Source organism: Schistocerca gregaria, chromosome 8, assembly GCF_023897955.1.
Source record: "Schistocerca gregaria isolate iqSchGreg1 chromosome 8, iqSchGreg1.2, whole genome shotgun sequence".
NCBI lineage: Eukaryota > Metazoa > Arthropoda > Insecta > Orthoptera > Acrididae > Schistocerca > Schistocerca gregaria.
Genome location: NC_064927.1, coordinates 204,811,449 through 204,832,362, shown reverse-complemented (window position 1 = coordinate 204,832,362; position 20,914 = coordinate 204,811,449). Strand labels below are relative to the sequence as shown.

The 20,914-nt window shown below is 39.7% G+C and overlaps 1 protein-coding gene and 1 long non-coding RNA gene across 2 annotated transcripts; both read right to left on the bottom strand.

Moving 5' to 3' along the window:
- Positions 1-925: 925 nt before the first annotated feature.
- LOC126284138 (m-AAA protease-interacting protein 1, mitochondrial-like) lies at positions 926-15,206 on the bottom strand (the record flags this gene model as incomplete). Its single annotated transcript, XM_049982854.1, has 5 exons — positions 926-1,126; positions 5,075-5,171; positions 14,051-14,249; positions 14,340-14,511; positions 15,133-15,206. Coding segments are annotated over 5 exons (639 nt in total), but the record flags the coding sequence as incomplete, so codon positions are not given.
- A 4,502-nt stretch (positions 15,207-19,708) lies between these two features.
- Positions 19,709-20,527, bottom strand: LOC126284137 (uncharacterized). The gene is made up of 3 exons (XR_007551441.1): positions 20,375-20,527; positions 20,119-20,220; positions 19,709-19,940 (listed from the first exon to the last, which is right to left on the bottom strand). It is a non-coding gene; the product is annotated as an uncharacterized LOC126284137 (long non-coding RNA).
- Positions 20,528-20,914: the final 387 nt, after the last annotated feature.

Sequence of the window (20,914 nt, the reverse complement as noted above, 5' to 3'; positions counted from 1 at the left end):
ACAACGGGAGAAACAAACTGGGTGGTGGGGGTACAGAGGAGGCAGGGGTCATGGTGGGTAGGGGATGGTAAAGTGCTGCTTATGGGAGCATACGGGCATCAAGGTGCCATTGGGAGGTTAGACTGGGAAGGACGGGTGGCAGAAAAGGAGAGAAGTAAAAAAGACTGGATGCACTAGTGGAATTGAGGGCTGTGTAATGCTGGAATGGGAACAGGGAAGTAGATAGATTGGTAAAGGACAATGACAACTGAAGATTGAGCCCAGGAGGGTTACAGGAATGTGGGATATATTGTGGGGAGAGGAGGAGATTAGTGTTTAGCATCCCATTGACAACGAGGTCATTAGAGACGGAGTGCAATCTCAGATTAGGGAAGGAAATCGACCGTGCTTTTTCAAAGGAACCATCCCAACATTTGCCTGAGGCGATTCAGGGCAGTCACAGGAAACCTAAATCTGGACGGCCGGACGTGGGTTTTAACCGTCCTCCTGAATGATATTGTGATGAGAGTTCCTACCTGCGCAGTTCAGAAAAGCTAGTGTTGGTAGGAAAGATCCGACACAGGCTGTGAAGCAGTCATTGAAATGAATGTTATGTTGCACAATGTTACAGTATATATGCAGATAAAAGCTCTTCCATGTGTGATTTGATAGATTCTGTTACCTGAATAGAGTTACATTTACATATTGGTGTCAATAAATAGTGATGTGTTAGTTGTGTGCCATTGATGGTAATTATCTTGCTCATAAATGAATGTTTTCTAACTCAACAAGTCAGTTGTGCATACTTAATTGTGCACAAATAATTATTTTCGTAATTTTAGAAATTCAGAAGGAATAAAACATTCTCAGAAATTACTTTTAGCTGTACAAAAACTGCCTCTAAAAGAAGGTAGTGTACTCAGTAAAAAAAAAAAAAAGAGTTAACTCATCTTAATACTTTTATATTTAGCTCATTTTTCAAACTATGAATTACAACAATTTGTCTGAGACAGACACAAAACAAGTTAAAATCTTGCAGTTGTGGAGCCATTACCCTGCAGGAACTGGGCGTATATCAAATCGAGTTACACGGAACAGTGAGACAGTCCAGTCTGGTAATCTTCCTTCTGTATAATTTCTATGAAATCTGAAATCAGGAATTCAAAGCATATAAATATACAGTTTACCATTTTAATGATAATTGAGTTATTGTTGGAAGATAACTTACAAAAACAAAGAATCAACATCAAACTTACATAAAACACAAACTGATTGGGCAGAGAGTGGTACTTGCAAAGTATAGATAGACACACCTTAAGATTGATAGTTTGAACACCAAAGCAGTGGCTTAAGCATGACACTATTGAAGGTGAGATACACTTGCCTTTCACTGGGCTCATTTATGCAGTTAGTTATGGTGGAAACTAATTTAAAGTTGGCTACTTTGCCAGAAGTGGTAAGTGACCAAAAAATGTCCTTGGACTGATTGAGGATTGCAGTCTGAGAGAGAGAGAGAGAGAGTGTGTGTGTGTTTTTTTAAGTGTTTCATTGGAAAAAGTTGCATCCCTCTCTTCTGCCATTTCTATTTTGCCACATGGAGGCTATTCTGTTTACATTTCTGTGCTTCTGCTTATTATACAAACTTCAAAATTACAATAAGGTAAAGCAAGTGTAGTAAAGGCTGATGACACTATAAAACAAAATATCCTTCCTTCAGCAACAAAAATCTCTTTGCTGCTACATACTTTGCAAACACAAAATAGTGAATGTGATTCAAACTAATTATTTTAATATATGCATATATTCAGAATGAAGCAAAATCTTTGCACCCTGACATCGCAATACAGTTCCTTGCATACTAAAAGTAAAATAATTTAACCCCACGCTTATTTTTTTTTGTAGAAAATCAATGCCAAAGGCAGGCAGTTGGGCTACACTCTTATCAAATATAAGACAAGTATCTTCATTCAGTTCACTACATCTGTGCTCTCCAGTGACTGCAGTGGGTAGTGTTTTGCATTGGAATACTTGAGTTTCATTACAGGCCTACGCAGTTTTTATTTTTGATCCACCCACTAATACTGTACTGTAGGCCTTTAGTGTTCTAAAACATAACAATCATTTGTCAAACATGGCATAAATTTTCATCAAGAGTAATAATCAGTAAGGTAATTTTTATCATAGTTATATGATAGAAATAATTACAAAACTTATCAATGAGGAGATGTTAAACATATGTACTACATTTACTAACAGCAGCAATTGCAATACTTTTAAATACGCCATCAGTGACAACATGTCTTCCACATAACAAACACAGCCTTCAGAACAAATGCTTAAAGTGACCTCCCTGCATCCCTAAACATTACTGATCTGCAGGGTCTTGCTTCTCTGAAACAAGTTAGAAGAGCAGCATAGAAGTACAGTACCAGCTATTTCACATTCATTGGCAGAGAAGAATAAACATGCTTTTCCACATGTCCATACAGGAAGATATAAATGGAATTTAGGCCAGACATGCTGAAGATGGAACACACAACCTCCATGGCCTAGCCATTTCCTGGTAAAGCCTCGACTAAAATACTGTTGCACATTTCTTCCAAAATTTGCAGGTGCATCATCATATTGGAGCACAACCTCTGCTCAATAAGAAGTAGAATATCTTAAGGCAAATTGTGATAAATGCATCATAGCTTCACTCAGTCAACCAATCCAGCAACATGTGCGGACTTACGATACTGCCCCAATATTCTGGCCCACACATTTATGTATCCACAGGCACTGGTAATGTGTGGGTTAACATGTCAATGGAAGGCACTAGGCATATTAAGATATATTCATGTGTGAATGCTGCTTAATCAGACTATATTACAATTTTTATTAAGTCATTATCCTTAGGATGTTCGCATTGTAATAAATAATGATAGGGATGTAACCCTTCATTGTGCAATATGGGATACGGCTTTTGTTCTGCCTTATTCTACCCAACATAAGTCACTCATGAAAGCCATAAAACAGTTAGACCAACTCCCTATTAGTAACAGATGAGATTTTTCCAGGTAACCATCGATAACAGACAGCTATAACTGGTTCTTACATGATTGATTCTAAAAGTGTAACAGTGTTTTGTGATTACTTGTGAAATGGGTTGCTTGCCCTACTGGTAATGGAATATCCTAATTACATGTAATGGATATGAAAGTGGTAGGGATGACAACTGGTGCTAATCCATAGAACCAATGGCAGCGGCTATACCAGAAACTGTTCAAATGTAGTTGATTAAATAGTGTGAATATAACAGAGGGAAATATTCCACGTGGGAAAAATATATCTAAAAACAAAGATTCTGTAACTTACCAAACGAAAGTGTTGGTATGTTGATAAACAGTAAAAAACACACAAATTATAGTCCAAGGTTGCTTCATCATGAGAGAGGGAAAGACAAACGGAATAATGAAAAAGATTGAAATTTGTGGGTGTGTTTTTTATTGTCTCCTATCAATATACCAATGCTTTTGTTTGGTAAGTTACAGAATCTTTGTTTTTAGATATGATTAAATAGTATGATAGACTACACTTGATCCAATGTGATTTACATAGTTGCAGGGAAACAATTTAGGGGTACAGCTGAAGAAAAGGGGAATAATGCTGACAATGGACTGGAAGTGAATAGAGTGAACATTTGAAGCCAAAATACATTTTTAAAAGTGGAATAATGAAAAAGATTGTACCCTCATTTCTGCATCAGTACACCATAGCTGTTAGCACTGCTATTCAGTACTGAATGGTATACTTGTTATACAATGCTGTGCTGGTGTACTGTGTAAGAACACAGTCTCTCACCAATTACCCCCCTCCTCCTAAATTTACCAGTCATTTATAAGACTGCCCATGTCACATGCCGACTACCACATCCCAGCCTCGCTCAAGTCCTGCTCCTTAAAACCAGTTGTATTCAAAACTGAGAAAGATGTGTATGTTTTGCAAAACAGCTCTGGGCTTGAATGAATCACCCAAATTCTCAATCCAGGTTGTGATTTAAATGTGCCCAAAAATAGGGACAGTCTCACCAATTTTCTTGAGTAACTTTTCTTTGCCTCTGCTGGTCAGATGATATGATCTTACCTGACTCATTCCTTTGTTCGTAATTACGTGTTGGACACTGTTCTAGCCAAGGGCAGTCATGAGGCTAAGGACAAACAGTTGGGCACAGGCAGGCGTACACAAACGTACTGCCCTGGCTTCACACCTACAGGCAGGAGCAGTCAAGTGGTTAGCATGCGTGCAATAGGGCTACCTGGCAATTAGTCTATACTCACAGCACTTGGCTGAAAGAAAGCTGGCAACCACTCCAAGCACTTGTGTACTTTGGAAGTCGCACTGGAATGCTCTGTGTGTGCAGGAGGATCACTAATTCGTCCATAATGACAAATTGAAAACAGATACATAATACAGGAAGTACTCAGTTCCTAGTCATGGAGTACAGTCTGTATCTCATCAATCTTGTCCTCAAGATCTGCAGTAGTTATCAGAAATTTGTTCTTTGGCATTTGATCCATAAAGTGTTTTGGCACCCATCAATTTAATTATTTCCTTACTTGTAGACTATGTGATTTCTATTAGATTCATCTGCTTCTGTCATCTTCTTCCCCATAATCTTCAGGGACTTTTTGCCCCTCTTATAATTCATCCCATACTTTTTAGTTTTTTCTTCTCCAATGTTTACCGATTTCTTATTTTTTCGGTAACTACCTAACCATGTATCCCACTTTACCTGTGATCTGCTAACTTCACCTCATTATACAATTTTCCTCTCACTGTCTTAGTTTTGTTTTCCTTGGCTTCAGGGTCACAAGAGACTTTCTGAATAACTTAGTCTTCCTTCATCCAATTCTGTCCTCTCTTTGCTGGATGAATGGACCTGTGATACCAAAAATAAGCATTTCTGTCTGCCTATGTTTCTGTGTAGCATCAATCGTGGTTTTTTAAACATGGGTTGCTGTAACTCCTGTTATATTATTAGTTCTGTATCATGTATATATGTAGCATTTTATAAATTAATTTTTATTCATTTGAGGTTAGTGAGTCATCTTACCTTGCTAGTATTTCAATGAAGATCAAGGCACTTGAACTTTTGTGTTCAGCTGTCTTCAGGGCGACAAAAATCATGTCCACGTCACAAAACTTCTGTTCTGAAACATATGATGGATATTTTTGGACAATGTTGATTTTTTTTAAACCTAATACATGGCCAAAAAGTTATTCATTAACAAAATTTGTATATAATAATATTGGTTCTGTTGTAACATAAGCACTACATAACGCTGCTTAAAATTATACATCCTTTTCACATAGTTATTTTTACTTGTATTTGATTTATCAGCTTCTTCATGTGGTTCACGTTTTGACATTTGGTTTCTCCTTTAGAACTGACCCCCCAGCTTTCCTAACATTTATTGGACTAAGAACTTATTCACAGTGAGGTAATACTTTTTGGCGGGATGGCTTCCATGAACTAATCCTGCAAAGCTTCATATGAGTGCACTGCTGATCTAAATTCTGACAATTATTTTAGAAAAGGCTGAGATGTTTCTGCTGCAGCGAGAGATCAAAATGACTTATTTTTACTTAAAAGATGTTTTAATTACTGCTAACTGACAAGCATTGATAACACTCTATATTTTTTACCTACACAAAATAGAATTTCAGTTTCACAATCCTCTGATCTTATGCACATAACAAGAACATTATGTTTGATTTTTATTTTGGCATTTGTCTAGTTATTTTAGTTTACTTGTTTTTAACTCTTCCACATCCCTCCCCATTTTCAATCCAGTTCAATCAATATACATTACTACATAAAGATAAGATGCTGTTTACTATTGTTAGTAGAATCTGATAAAGTTCTTGACCAATTTACTTCAATACATGATACTGCAATAAATGTTTGGGTAGAGACAAATTAAATATATTTTAATATATATGTATCAAACAGTGTAATGATGCCTGTCCAGGATCTCCTCCCAAACCATCAATTTCAGCCAAATTTGGTACACAAACTGAAAACTTCAAGAGTAGCCAGCACTGCGAGGTAAGAAACCTACTAGCTTCAATACACGTGAAGATACAGCCAAAATGTCCAGCTCCTGCCATACAGGTTGCCCTGTACAACGTGTGTGGTGTGGGAATAGTATTGCTCTGCCTTATGGATGAGTTATGCAAAGTAGCCTACATGTCAGTGGCAAGAAACAATTTTCCAGTCCCATTTGTGTAGGCTGCCCTACACAACAAGCATGTTGGGATGGAGCAGTATCAGCTTGCTTGGTCAATCTGTTTTGTAGGGGCAATTCAGAGGAGGGTGGTTGAGTGAGATGGATAGAGGGAGGGCAGGTTGGGATGTGTAGGACAACAGGGGAGTAGGAGGAATGGATAGAGGAGGCGGGGAGAAGATGGATGGGAAGAGGGGCAGGAGGAGTTTCATAGAAGGAGGGTGGGATTAAGGGACAGAGAGGGGAGAAACTGATGGATAGGGAAAGAGGAGCTGGATAGGGTGAGGTGAGGAGAAGGTGGTGTACAGAGGAGGGGGGGGGGGGCAGGAGGAGATGGCTAGGGAGTGGGGAGCAAGACAAGATGAATGAAGAAAGGGGTCAGGGCCCAGAAGTGGACAAAGAGAATGGGAGATGGAGAGGATGAGATGGCCAGAGAAAGATGGAGGATGAGTAGATGGACAGAGAGGGAGGAGGAGAATGAGATGGGCAATTAATGGGATGGGCGAGGGGAGATGAGGAGTACATGCATAACGGGCAGCACGTAGAAAAGGAAGAGGAGGAGAAGTATATGGACAGAGGATGGGGATGAATATGTGATTGGACACAGGGAGGTTGGGGGGAGGAGGGGGGGGCAAACAAGATGGACAAATAAAGAGGGGAGATGAAAGAGGTTGCAAGAAGATATGCAACAGAGAGTGGAGATGAGATGGATTATATTTGTTGAACATACGCAGTCAAAGCTGCAGAGAAAAGGCTATATATCTATGTCCATACATATAAAAATAAACCACTGGACCAATTTCAACCAAACTTGATACACATATCCCTTACTGTCAGGCACCAATTGCTGTGGGGGTTAAGAACCAGTTGCCTATCATAATTTAGGAGATATGTCAAACTCTGAGATGCAAGAACAACTGCCACATTGTGCACGACATTTTCACAGACAATATTCACATATGCCACTGAATGTACCTACACAAATATATCATTGTATGATACATTCTTCAAGGGATATTACATGATAAACATGGAGATGCATAAAAAATGCTGCATCATTCATGAAGTTTTAATGAATTTATTCTTTACTACCAAGACACTCCTAGAGTTGAGTCAACTTGAGGAAATCACTGACACCTAGCATTGCTTTTGATAGTTTTCAGCTGTGAAGCACAAACAGCTGTAGGCAAAAACAATAGCTGTCTATAGAGCACTTTACTAGTTCCACTCAGCATACAGAAACTGCCTGGGATCTTTGTAAGACTTTCATAATTTCAATGGTGTTCTCAGAAATGCATGGAAATGAAGTCTTTTTAATATTACACTACAAATACGGTTAATTTTTATGTATGTATGTATAAGAACTACCCACAGGCTACTGGACCCAAGTTGGCCAAATCTGACACACAATTTGCTTATCCTGGGAGGACCAACATACAGGGGCTTATAATGCTCTAGCTCAAATATTTATGGGGACACAAACATGATGTTTAAGCTCCTGCTGCATTGACTGACTTGCACCACAGGTATGCTGCATGGGAATCTTATGAACCTGCTTGGCTGGGCAATCCATACATCAGGGACAAGAAACAGTTTCCCAGCCCACATTGCGCTGAAGTAGTATTGGCCTGCTTTGCAAGGCAGCCCACACGTCATGTGAAGAAAAGAGTTTCCAAGCCCTTAGCATATAGCCTGTGCTGCATGAGAAATGCACTGCAGTAATACCACCCTGTTTTAGCTATCTCTTGTGAAAGTACGCAAGCCTGGAGAAAAGTCGAGAGATGGACAGAGGATGAGATGGGGAGGGGGGGGGGGGGGGGAGCAGAATGGGGTAGATAGGGAGAGAGAGGTAGGAGAGGATGTAAAGAAAGAGTATGGGGAGAAAGAGATGGCAGAGAGAGAGATGGGAAGGAAGAGGAGATGGACATATCTGGAGGCAAGGAGATGGGCTGAGAGAGAGAGAGGCCACAATGTGTGTGCATTATATGTAACATACTTGAACGGAAGCAAAGTGGTGGTGGTGGTTGGGGTGAGGGTGTGGGGAGGGAGGAGGGAGGCTGACTGTATGTTATACTTCAAAAGAATCAGCATTGTGGAGTTCATAACTTTCCGAGGAGAGGTATGAGCAAAAATGTCCCCCCCCCCCCCCCCCCCCCGCCCTTAGCATATAGTTTGCCCTCCACAGGATGAGTGTTGTTTGGGAACAGTATCAGCCAATCTTATCAACTTGCTTTGCAGGTAAGACTAAATGTAGGAACAGTTTGCCAGCCCTCAATGTGAAGGGTGCTCTGCACAACGCGTTGGAGTAATATCAGCTTGCATTATCGACCTCTTCTGCCAGGGCAACTTATATGTCAGGGGCAAAAGAGAGTTTTCAAGTTTCTTATAAACATTCTGACCTACATGACACGTGTGGATGGGTATAGTTGTGGCAATGTTGAGATGGATAGAGGAGGGGATAGACAAACTGGGAAAGAGGAGGAGGATTTTGAAAGAGGGAGGGCGACCATGAGAATAAATATGGGTTCTGCAGGAGATGGAGAGGGGGCAGGAGAGGATGGACAGACACAGAGGGAGGAGGAGATGTGCAGAAAGAAGGTAGAGGAGAAATGGACAGAGGGAGAGGTAAAGGAGGAGGACGACAATCGGTAGTGGGCAGATAGAGGTGTTAGATGAGGTGGACAGAGAGTTGGCCAGAAATGTAATAGGAGAGAGAAGAGGAGGAGATGTGTGCAACATACGTACCTAACACATATCAGGAGAAGCGGTGGGGAAAAGGCTAGTTTTATGTACAGAGAAAACATTGTTTGCAAAAATCCCTAAGAGTCGACCAATTTACTTCAAATTTTTACACAATACCCTAATAAACATTTGACAGTCACAGGCTCCATATTTTTTAAATATATATAATGCATAAATATACACATAATATATAATAGAGAAATGTTGTATTCCATTTTTTAAGCAACAATAAATAGACTAGGCCTACATGAAAGCTATATTTATGACTTATCGACTTATGTTTAGAATACTACTACGGAATATAAATCACATGAAACTTTGTAATCCTGTGTGTCTGCAGATTAAAACTATACAAAGTACTGTCATTGAAGCTACTATCCTCACAGATCCATGACTTCAGTTGTCAATCAAGGTTTTATTTGCACTAACAATAATAAATGCTCAAAGTGAGAAAGGGTGGGGGGGGGGGGGGGGGGGACGACAAGATGGACACATCGAGGCGGAGGGGAAGGAGGCTAAGACTAAATTTATAAAACACAAATTTGCAAACAGAAGTGGCAGTTTGTAAGGCACTACTAAATTTGTAAGCACTGAAATTACCCATATAATTGGCAATCAGCATAACTTAAAACTATAAACTTAAATTGATTCATAAACACGTCATGAATCTGACATAGGGCTTATTTGATGACATATGTCACAAAATTAAAGAAGCAGCCTCCGCTGCAAAGTGGCAGCTGTGTGTGCAGTTTCAGGAAATATTGGGTTCGTTAAGCCAGTGATTCTGATTTTTCAATTTTAGTAAATAACATGTTCACAATATTGACTTTAACAATAACAAAAGTTACTCAAAATTGTTTGTTATTTATTAAGATCACTTCAGACTTAAAATGGATCTGCAGAACTGCAACCTTAAACGACCAACAATCACACTGTAAGTATATCTCCAGGATTGGTGGATTTGAATGTGCTAAAGATGGGCTCACTTCTACAGAGTAAACAAGAAAGAATATGCAGATCTCAACTAGGAAACATTCTTTGAAAATCTGAAAGCAGCAGGTATAAAAGATATGGAGTCAAAAGTTATCTATAACTTGCACAGAAACCAGGTTGCAGTTTATATTAGCAGAAGGATGTGAAGGGGAGACAATAACAGAGAAGATAATGAAATCAAACTATAGCTTATCCCCTATGTTATTCGACCTGTACATTGAGCAAGCACTAACGGGAAATCAAAGAGAAATTTGAAAACGGTACATTGAGCAAGCACTAAAGGGAAATCCGGAAAATAAATTTACATCTGTGAGAATAAGAAGCTTAAAGTTTGCTGAGGACAATTTAATTCTGTTAGATACACCTAATTTGGGGAAATCAGCTGAATGGCATGGGCAATGTCTTTGACAGAGGTTCTGAGATGAAAGTAAACAGAAGTGAAACAAAACTAGGGACATAGTCGAATTAAATTAGGGAATGAGACAGTAAAGTCATTTTTGGAGTGACGTAATTAACAATGGTGCAAGTAGTGTGTCTAAAATGCAGACTTGCAACAGTAACAAATAATGCAAATTTTAAGAGCGAGGTCTCAAGTGTAGCCATGAACATATGTGACACATGAACAATAGACTGTACAGACAAGAAGCTAGAAGCCTGGGTCAAGATGAATATTTGATACAAGTCTTTAGATTTGATCAATGACTGCTGTGACATCACCTTTTGCTTCGTATACTCATAGTTCTGTTGCTAGTTACTGAAGCCAACAAATGTGAAGCAAAAAAATCTGATTGTGGTGACAGAGTGAACTGTAGCTTCACATGAACTCTAGGTTAGGTTGGAATGTAGCAGTTTGATTGTTGGCTGGTGAAGCCATTGAATTTGTAACTAGAAAAACCTGACTGTGGTGCCCGACTGGTCTGTGGCTTAACCCATTTGAAGCTAATGATGGCTGAAGTGATCGCTGTATCAAGCAGAAATCTACAAATACCAGTATTTTAATGCTGGCCCCTAGTTTGACTGGAGCCAAGGTTGGAATCTTACTACATGTCAGTCCGGGTGCCTGAAGACGGCATAATAAATCACCAAAACTGGCAGCCAAATAAAATAACAGTTGGGAAATTAGACGGCTGAAAGGTGTTCAATTTGACATCCTCCATTAGAAAAAATTGTCAACAATATCCCTTTATAATCACCATTTATCACATGTTTACTAAGTCACCGGTCCAAACCAATGACTCTTACAGAATATTTATCCTTATCCAGAAACTTTCAAAATCTGGAGTCACAGAAGAATGCTGAGATTAGGATAGGCCTATATCAAATAACAAACGAAAATGTAGCCCTACTGAATCAAATATAGGAGAAAAGAACTTTACAGTATAACAATGAATTGCTGAGATACTGAAGAACAGCAAGTTTTATAATGCAGAAGGTAAAATTTGAACTGCGCTTCAGTAAGAAGGTTCAAGTGGCATTAGGTTGAATTAGTTATGTGGAGACGAGGCATCTTGCACAGGGTAGATAGCATGGCGAGCTGCATCAAATCAGACCGCTGACCAAGAGTGCAACAATTATGAATGCTGGACTCAAAAAAAGGAAAGCAAAAAGGCAGGTATTTTCAGCTTCTGTTAGTATTGATATAAACATGTGTACATTCCACTACTACTGTAATATATTTACACATTGTCATTTGTCAGCCTAGTTATCAGACTAATAGAAATTACTAAAAGGTATAAGATAGATAATATAATGGTAAGACAGAGATTTAGGAACCACGTTTTAAATTGTAGGACATTTCCAGGGGCAGATGTGGACTTCGACCACAATCTGTTGGTTATGAACTGTAGATTAAAACTGAAGAAATTGCAAAAATGCGGGAATTTAAGGAGATGGGACCTGGATAAACTGAAAGAACCAGAGGTTGTACAGAGTTTCAGGGAGAGCATAAGGGAACAAGTGACAGGAATGTGGGAAAGAAATACAGTAGAAGAAGAATGGGTAGCTCTGAGGGATGAAGTAGTGAAGGCAGCAGAGGATCAAGTAGGTAAAAAGACGAGGGCTACTAGAAATACTTGGGTAATAGAAGAAATATTGAATGTAACTGATGAAAGGAGAAAATATAAAAATGCAGTAAATAAAGCAGGGAAAAAGCAATACAAACTAAAAAATGAAATCGATAGGAAGTGCAAAATGGCTAAGCAGGGATGGCTAGAGGACAAACGTAAGGATGTAGAGGCTTATCTCACTAGGGGTAAAATTAAATACAGCCTACAGGAAAATTACAGAGACCTTTGGAGAAAAAAGAGGCACTTGTATGAATATCAAGAGCTCAGATGGAAACCCAACTCTAAGCAAAGAGGGGAAAGCAGAAAGGTGGAAGGAGTATATAGAGGGTCTATACAAGGGCGATGTACTTGAGAACAGTATTTTGGAAATGGAAGAGTATGTAGATGAAGACGAAATGGGAGATATGATACTGCGTTAATAGTTTGACAGAGCACTGAAAGACCTGAGTCGAAACAAGGCCCTGGGAGCAGACAACATTCCATTAGAACTACTGACGGCCTTGGGAGAGCCAGTCCTGACAAAACTCTACCATCTGGTGAGCAAGATGTATGAGACAGGCGAAATACCCTCAGACTTCAAGAAGAATATAATAATTCAAATCCCAAAGAAAGCAGGTGTTGACAGATGTGAAAATTACTGAACTATCAGTTTAATAAGTTACAGCTGCAAAACACTAACGCGATTATTTACAGACGAATGGAAAAACTGGTAGAAGCGGATCTCGAGGAAGATCAGTTTGCAATGTTGGAACACGTGAGGCAATACTGACCTTACGACTTATCTTAGAAGAAAAATTAAGGAAAGGCAAACCTACGTTTCTAGCATTTGTAAACTTATAGAATGCTTTTGACAATGTTGACTGGAATACTCTCAAATTCTGAAGGTGGCAGGGGTAAAATACAGGGAGCAAAAGGATACTTACAATTTGTACAGAAACCAGAAGGCAGTTGTAAGAGTCAAGGGGCATGAAAGGGAAGCAGTGGTTGGGAAGGGAGTGAGACAGGGTTGTTGCCTCTCCCTGATGTTATCCAATCTGTATATTGAAAAAACAGTAAAGGAAACAAAAGAAAAATTCAGAGTAGGTATTAAAATCCAGGGAGAAGAAATAAAAACTTTGAGGTTCACCGATGACATTTTAATTCTGTCTGAGACAGCAAAGGACTTGGAAGAGCAGTTGATGGAATGGATAGTGTCTTGAAAGGAGGATATAAGATGAACATCAACAAAAGCAAAACGAGAATAATGGAATGTAGTCGAGTTAAGTCGGGTGATGCTGAGGGAATTAGATTAGGAAATGAGACACTTAAAGTAGTAAAGGAGTTTTGCTATTTGGGGAGCAAAATAACTGATGATGGTCGAAGTAGAGAGGATATAAAATGTAGACTGGCAATGGCAAGGAAAGCGTTTCTGAAGAAGAGAAGCTTGTTAATATCGAGTATAGATTTAAGTGTCAGGAAGTCGTTTCTGAAAGTATTTGTGTGGAGTGTAGCCATGTATGGAAGTGAAACATGGACAATAAATAGTTTGGACAAGAAGAGCTTCTATAGCTTTGAAATGTGGTGCTACAGAAGAATGTTGAAGATTAGGTTGGTAGATCACATAACTAATGAGGAGGTATTGAATAGGATTGGGGAGAAGAGAAGTTTGTGGCACAACTTGTCTAGAAGAAGGGATCGGTTGGTAGGACATGTCCTGAGGCATCAAGGGATCACAAATTTAGCATTGGAGGGCAGCGTGGAGCGTAAAAACGGTAGAGGGAGACCAAGAAATGAATACACTAAGCAGATTCAGAAGGATGTAAGTTGCAGTAGGTACTGGGAGATGAAGGAGCTTGCACAGGATAGATTAGCATGGAGAGCTGCATCAAACCAGTTTCAGGACTGAAGACAACAACAACAATAGAAATTACTTCGTTTTAGTTAAAGGCAAATACACTATTATTTTTAGGATTAAGATCTTATTTTAAACAAATATATAAAGTCAACGTAATTTCCTCTCACCCACTATCGTCTGAAAATTAACTCGCCGTGGAACAGCAACCTGAATATCTTCTGGTTCTATCCCAATAAGACGCCTTTGCTCATCGGTCCATGATGTTTCAATGTCGTGGATTAGTTTGGTTGTTGCTTTTCTTGTTAGAAGGCCAGCCAGTCCATCCCTCAAATCTTGACAAATCAGTTGCGATATAGTTGACACCGCCTTTTGAAACATGTACAGATCTCAGCAGCGGAAACTTCAATTATAAGACGTTGTTACTACTAAAATTACATTTCACGTAAGAGTGCCTACCTGTTTTGCTCCACGTTTAAATTCTGATTCATTGAACTGTGGATCCCATGTATTTTTCAAAATACCAAAATCTAATTTATTCATTAACCACGAGAATGGATTCTGTATATATAGAACCTTTGGGAACGGTTTATTCGGTTTTTCATTGTCGACAGATGTCTTGTGAAAACACCTGTAAGTATTAAGGCTACTCAAAATTCTAATGCATCGATGAGAACGTGTATGCAATAAAGACAAATGTTTTTGTGCAGTAAACGTCTGAATACTCGAATTGTGAACGTGATTTTGGAATCCAACTACATTACAACATCCTAAAAAGGAATTGTCCTTCTTACATCCACGAATCAAACTGCTAAGTCGGCTATAGTGGTATCTACCACATATATATCGAGGGGCAGTGGTAAACATAGCGACAAAAACGAATTTCTGCTGGCAACTAACTATACACTACTAAAATTCAATAATCCAAACGAAGTGCTTGGAGAAGGGCTCGATTCATTTCTACTGTTATGTAGCAGCCATGATACATTCAACTGGACCGCCCCATCAGTTACATGTAACTTAAACCCTCTTTTCAAATTACACCCCCCTCAACACTTTCAGCTATATGTCAACAGAGCAACGAAAACATTATTACTTGTCAAAGCACTCAAGAACAAGTAGTGTTAATTAGTGGTGCGCAGGAAATCGCGTATCTGTTAGAAATCACAGTGATTGAGAAGTCACACATATCACAATAACAACTTTACAAAATGTAACTGCGATTTCAGTCACAGTTAGCAGTCGCAAGTACCATTTCACAATAAACGCCGTGAGCCATCTATTGCCCGAATTCCATACTGCTTTCTGCGATTTCAGTGACAAATCTCAAGTAGCATCTAAAAACCGCAGTTAACAGTGCCATCTGTTGGCCAAAGTTCGTACTACGCTCATCTCTGCGACACACTATCAAGCCTTAACTGCGATTTCTATGACAAGTCGCAAGTAACAACTAAAAAGCGCAGTTAGCAGTGCCATCTGTTGAGCAAAGTTCATACTATACCATTCGCTACCGAGTCAAACTGCGATTTCCGTGACAAATCGCAACTAAGAGTCACAAGTAGCAACCAAAAAGCGCAGTTAACATTCTTTAGCCCCTCCCAGGAACCATGGACCTTGCCGTTGGTGGGGAGGCTTGCGTGCCTCAGCGATACAGATGGCCGTACCGTAGGTGCAACCACAACGGAGGGGTATCTGTTGAGAGGCCAGACAAACGTGTGGTTCCTGAAGAGGGGCAGCAGCCTTTTCAGTAGTTGCAGGGGCAACAGTCTGGATGATTGACTGATCTGGCCTTGCAACATTAACCAAAACGGCCTTGCTGTGCTGGTACTGCGAACGGCTGAAAGCAAGGGGAAACTACAGCCGTAATTTTTCCCGAGGACATGCAGCTTTACTGTATGATTAAATGATGATGACGTCCTTGTGGTTAAAATATTCCGGAGGTAAAATAGTTCCCCATTCGGATCTCCGGGCGGGGACTACTCAGGAGGACGTCGTTATCAGGAGAAAGAAAACTGGCGTTCTACGGATCGGAGCGTGGAATGTCAGATCCCTTAATCGGGCAGGTAGGTTAGAAAATTTAAAAAGGGAAATGGATAGGTTAAAGTTGGATATAGTGGGAATTAGTGACATTCGGTGGCAGGAGGAACAAGACTTTTGGTCAGGTGACTACAGGGTTATAAATACAAAATCAAATAGGGGTAATGCAGGAGTAGGTTTAATAATGAATAAAAAAATAGGAGTGCGGGTAAGCTACTACAAACAGCATAGTGAACGCATTATTGTGGCCAAGATAGATACGAAGCCCACACCTACTACAGTAGTACAAGTTTATATGCCAACTAGCTCTGCAGATGATGAAGAAATTGATGAAATGTATGATGCGATAAAATAAATTATTCAGGTAGTGAAGGGAGACGAAAATCTAATAGTCATGGGTGACTGGAATTCTTGAGTAGGAAAAGGGAGAGAAGGAAACATAGTAGGTGATTATGGATTGGGGCTAAGAAATGAAAGAGGAAGCTGTCTGGTAGAATTTTGCACAGAGCATAACTTAATCATAGCTAACACTTGGTTCAAGAATCATAAAAGAAGGTTGTATACATGGAAGAATCCTGGAGATACTAAAAGGTATCAGATAGATTATATAATGGTAAGACAGAGATTTAGGAATCAGGTTTTAAATTGTAGGACATTTCCAGAGGCAGATGTGGACTCTGACCACAATCTATTGGTTATGACCTGTAGGTTAAAACTGAAGAAACTGCAAAAAGGTGGGAATTTAAGGACATGGGATCTGGATAAGCTGAAAGAACCAGAGGTTGTACAGAGTTTCAAGGAGAGCATAAGGGAACAATAGACAGCAATGGGGGAGAGAAATACAGTAGAAGAAGAATGGGTAGTTCTGAGGGATGAAGTAGTGAAGGCAGCAGAGGATAAAGTAGGTAAAAAGACGAGGGCTGCTAGAAATCCTTGGGTAACAGAAGAAATATTGAATTTAATTGATGAAAGGAGAAAATACAAAAATGCAGTAAATGAAGCAGGCAAAAAGGAATACAAACGTCTCAAAAATGAGATCGACAGGAAGTGCAAAATGGCTAACCAGGGATGGCTAGAGGACAAATGTAAGGATGTAGAAGCTTATCTCACTAGGGGTAAGATAGATACTGCCTACAGGAAAATTAAAGAGACCTTTGGAGAGAAGAGAACCACGTGTATGAATATCAAGAGCTCAGATGGAACCCCAGCTCTAAGCAAAGAACGGAAGGCAGAAAGGTGGAAGGAGTATACAGAATGTTTATACAAGGGCGATGTACTTGAGGACAATATTATGGAAATGGAAGAGGATGTAGATGAAGACGAAATGGGAGATACGATACTGCGTGAAGAGTTAGACAGAGCACTGAAAGACCTGAGTCGAAACAAGGCCCCCGGAGTAGACAACATTCCATTAGAACTACTGACGGCCTTGGGAGAGCCAGTCATGACAAAACTCTACCAGTTGGTGAGCAAGATGTATGAGACAGGTGAAACACCTTCAGACTTCAAGAAGAATATAATAATTCAAATCCCAAAGAAAGCAGGTGTTGACAGATGTGAAAATTACTGAACTATCAGTTTAATAAGTTACAGCTGCAAAACACTAACGCGATTATTTACAGACGAATGGAAAAACTGGTAGAAGCGGATCTCGAGGAAGATCAGTTTGCAATGTTGGAACACGTGAGGCAATACTGACCTTACGACTTATCTTAGAAGAAAAATTAAGGAAAGGCAAACCTACGTTTCTAGCATTTGTAAACTTATAGAATGCTTTTGACAATGTTGACTGGAATACTCTCAAATTCTGAAGGTGGCAGGGGTAAAATACAGGGAGCAAAAGGATACTTACAATTTGTACAGAAACCAGAAGGCAGTTGTAAGAGTCAAGGGGCATGAAAGGGAAGCAGTGGTTGGGAAGGGAGTGAGACAGGGTTGTTGCCTCTCCCTGATGTTATCCAATCTGTATATTGAAAAAACAGTAAAGGAAACAAAAGAAAAATTCAGAGTAGGTATTAAAATCCAGGGAGAAGAAATAAAAACTTTGAGGTTCACCGATGACATTGTAATTCTGTCTGAGACAGCAAAGGACTTGGAAGAGCAGTTGATGGAATGGATAGTGTCTTGAAAGGAGGATATAAGATGAACATCAACAAAAGCAAAACGAGAATAATGGAATGTAGTCGAGTTAAGTCGGGTGATGCTGAGGGAATTAGATTAGGAAATGAGACACTTAAAGTAGTAAAGGAGTTTTGCTATTTAGGAAGTAAAATAACTGATGATGGTCGAAGTAGGGAGGATATAAAATGTAGACTGGCAATGGCAAGAAAAGCGTTCCTGAAGAAGAGAAATTTGTTAACATCCAGTATAGATTTAAGTGTCAGGAAGTCGTTTCTGAAAGTATTTGTTTGAAGTGTAGCCATGTATGGAAGTGAAACATGGACGATAACTAGTTTGGACAAGAAGAGAATAGAAGCTTTCGAAATGTGGTGCTACAGAAGAATGCTGAAGATTAGATGGGTAGATCACGTAACTAATGAGGAGGTATTGAATAGGATTGGGGAGAAGAGAAGTTTGTGGCACAACTTGACAAGAAGAAGAGACCGGTTGGTAGGACATGTTCTGAGGCATCAAGGGATCACAAATTTAGCATTGGAGGGCAGCGTGGAGGGTAAAAATCGTAGAGGGAGACCAAGGGATGAATACACTAAGCAGATTCAGAAGGATGTAGGTTGCAGTAGGTACTGGGAGATGAAGAAGCTTGCACAGGATAGAGTAGCATGGAGAGCTGCATCAAACCAGTCTCAGGACTGAAGACAACAACAACAACAACAAACATTCTTTACCTAGTGCCATCTGTTGAACGACGTACGTACTTCGTTATAAGAGCCTTGTGCCTCATGAGATCGATGTGCTGTGTGTGCGTATGAAAGACTTATTTAATTAGTGGTTCAAGTCCATTTTTGTTCATTTTGAGATACGGAGTCGTAAAGTTAAATGAGCGCTGAAAAATCTACAGTTGAGATACCAGAAATATTCAAGCATATGGCTTCTTGCTAGAAATGAACCTTTATTAATGTTTGTTTGGATCATTAATTTCAGAAGCATTATAGACAGAAAAGTGGAGGTAATGGACTTTTACCACTATTGAAATAAGCCCTTCACACTATATGATGACATGCACATTCAGCATCAGTTATGACTGGTCAAACATAGCTGTGACTCTGAATGTATTATATTAATAAGAAGCTTCATTGCCTTTTTCTCCTCAAAATATCAAGTAACGGATCAAATGTGATTCTGCTTCCAATATGACAATTTTGGTTAATACTCCACATGTCTACAGGACTTTGCAATGTTAACACAGCAGAACTCAGACATCTGTATAAGTGTATTGAAATGAAAACAGAATTACTGAGTCATATGAATGCCTCACTTTTATTCCGGCACAGTTCAAGACTCGGGATAAAAGTTTTGCCCCTGGTGTTCTACATGGCAACTTCACACACACGAACTTTTTGCCGACACTACAACCACCTACATAAGTAAGCTTTTCCTGTGTTACTTTCAAGTACTGCACTTAAGCTATTCCTGATTTAACTGGAAGATCTGTACTTCCCACTTTCATATCGACAGCCTCAAAATGCATATACTGTACCACGGACTATGTTACAGGTCGGTGTCACACTGGGGGGGGGGGGGGGGGGGGGCATGTCACTCTTCAACTAGTGTTTACCAGTAAATATGTGGCGGAAAATTACGGGTATAGGACGGCTTAAACATGTGGAAAATGAGATTTTCATTATTCAATCACTGTATTTAACATTTATTATTCCTTTAAAATCGCATAACAACTTCAATAAAACACAGTTTAATCACTCATCTGCACACTTATTTCACAATTATGTCACTTTTAAACTGCAAATCCTCTAAGAACTGTCTTGAATCTTCACGAGTTTCTCTCAATAGCCTTGATGTGGATAGATACGTACAGCAACCAGTAATCAAGATTCGGAACTGTGTCTGCAAAATCACAAGGATTATTAAACAATTTTTGCTGTCACTAATTACAAGCAATATAATTGACAGAGTAGACTGCTAATATTTGCTGTAATGAAAGCCACTCAATGGGGTATATTTCACATTTGCAAGAACGATCTCACTGAAGTAATTAAGTCCGTCGAAACACTTAGAAACTAACCTCTCGTCTGACGAAAACGGTCTAAAGACGCAGTGGCAATTTCTCCAGATCTGTTGACAATGATATTTTGAGTTATCAATTTACTGAGTGACTGAAATGTACCTGTGAACATAACAATATGTTAGAATTCTTTTTCTAAACACGAACTATTACGCCACTGTATGGTTACTTACATATTAATTACACTATTAATATTTTCACAGTTGTTTCTTTAATACATAATTAAAGCCAACGGAAGAACAAACGTAAAACTTACTTATCAATGACAGATTTGTTGAGCTGCAATTTCCTGTGTGGGCAGATGTAACTTTTTCATACGGTGGTAAGTCACAGAAGTAGCAGAAATCGCAGAAGTCACAGAAATCGCAGAAATAGCAGTGGCGGAGTGATACGTGACCTACGTTCCTTAACTGCGACTCGTAACTGCAACAAATCAACAGAATGTCCTCCGACCACAACCCGGTGATTCTGGAGGTCGACGTGGGAGAATGGGTAGCACTCCCGCGGTACCCGACGTCTTACAAGCGTACAGACTGGGAGCGATACCGAGAAACTGTCGCCTCTGATATCGCTCGCGCTCCGCCACCTACTACCGAAACAGTAGAACAAGCGCTACAAGACCTAACAGGTACCATCTTACAGGCAGCAGAAGCGGCCACTCCTGCACAAAGGGATGGCCCGCCGCTGCAGATACAGCTCCCGGAACATTTGATAGCCCAAATTCGTCATAAGAACAGAGTGGCAAAAGAGTGGAAGATCACCAGAAATCAGGCCACTAGGAGGCTGCTCAATCGTC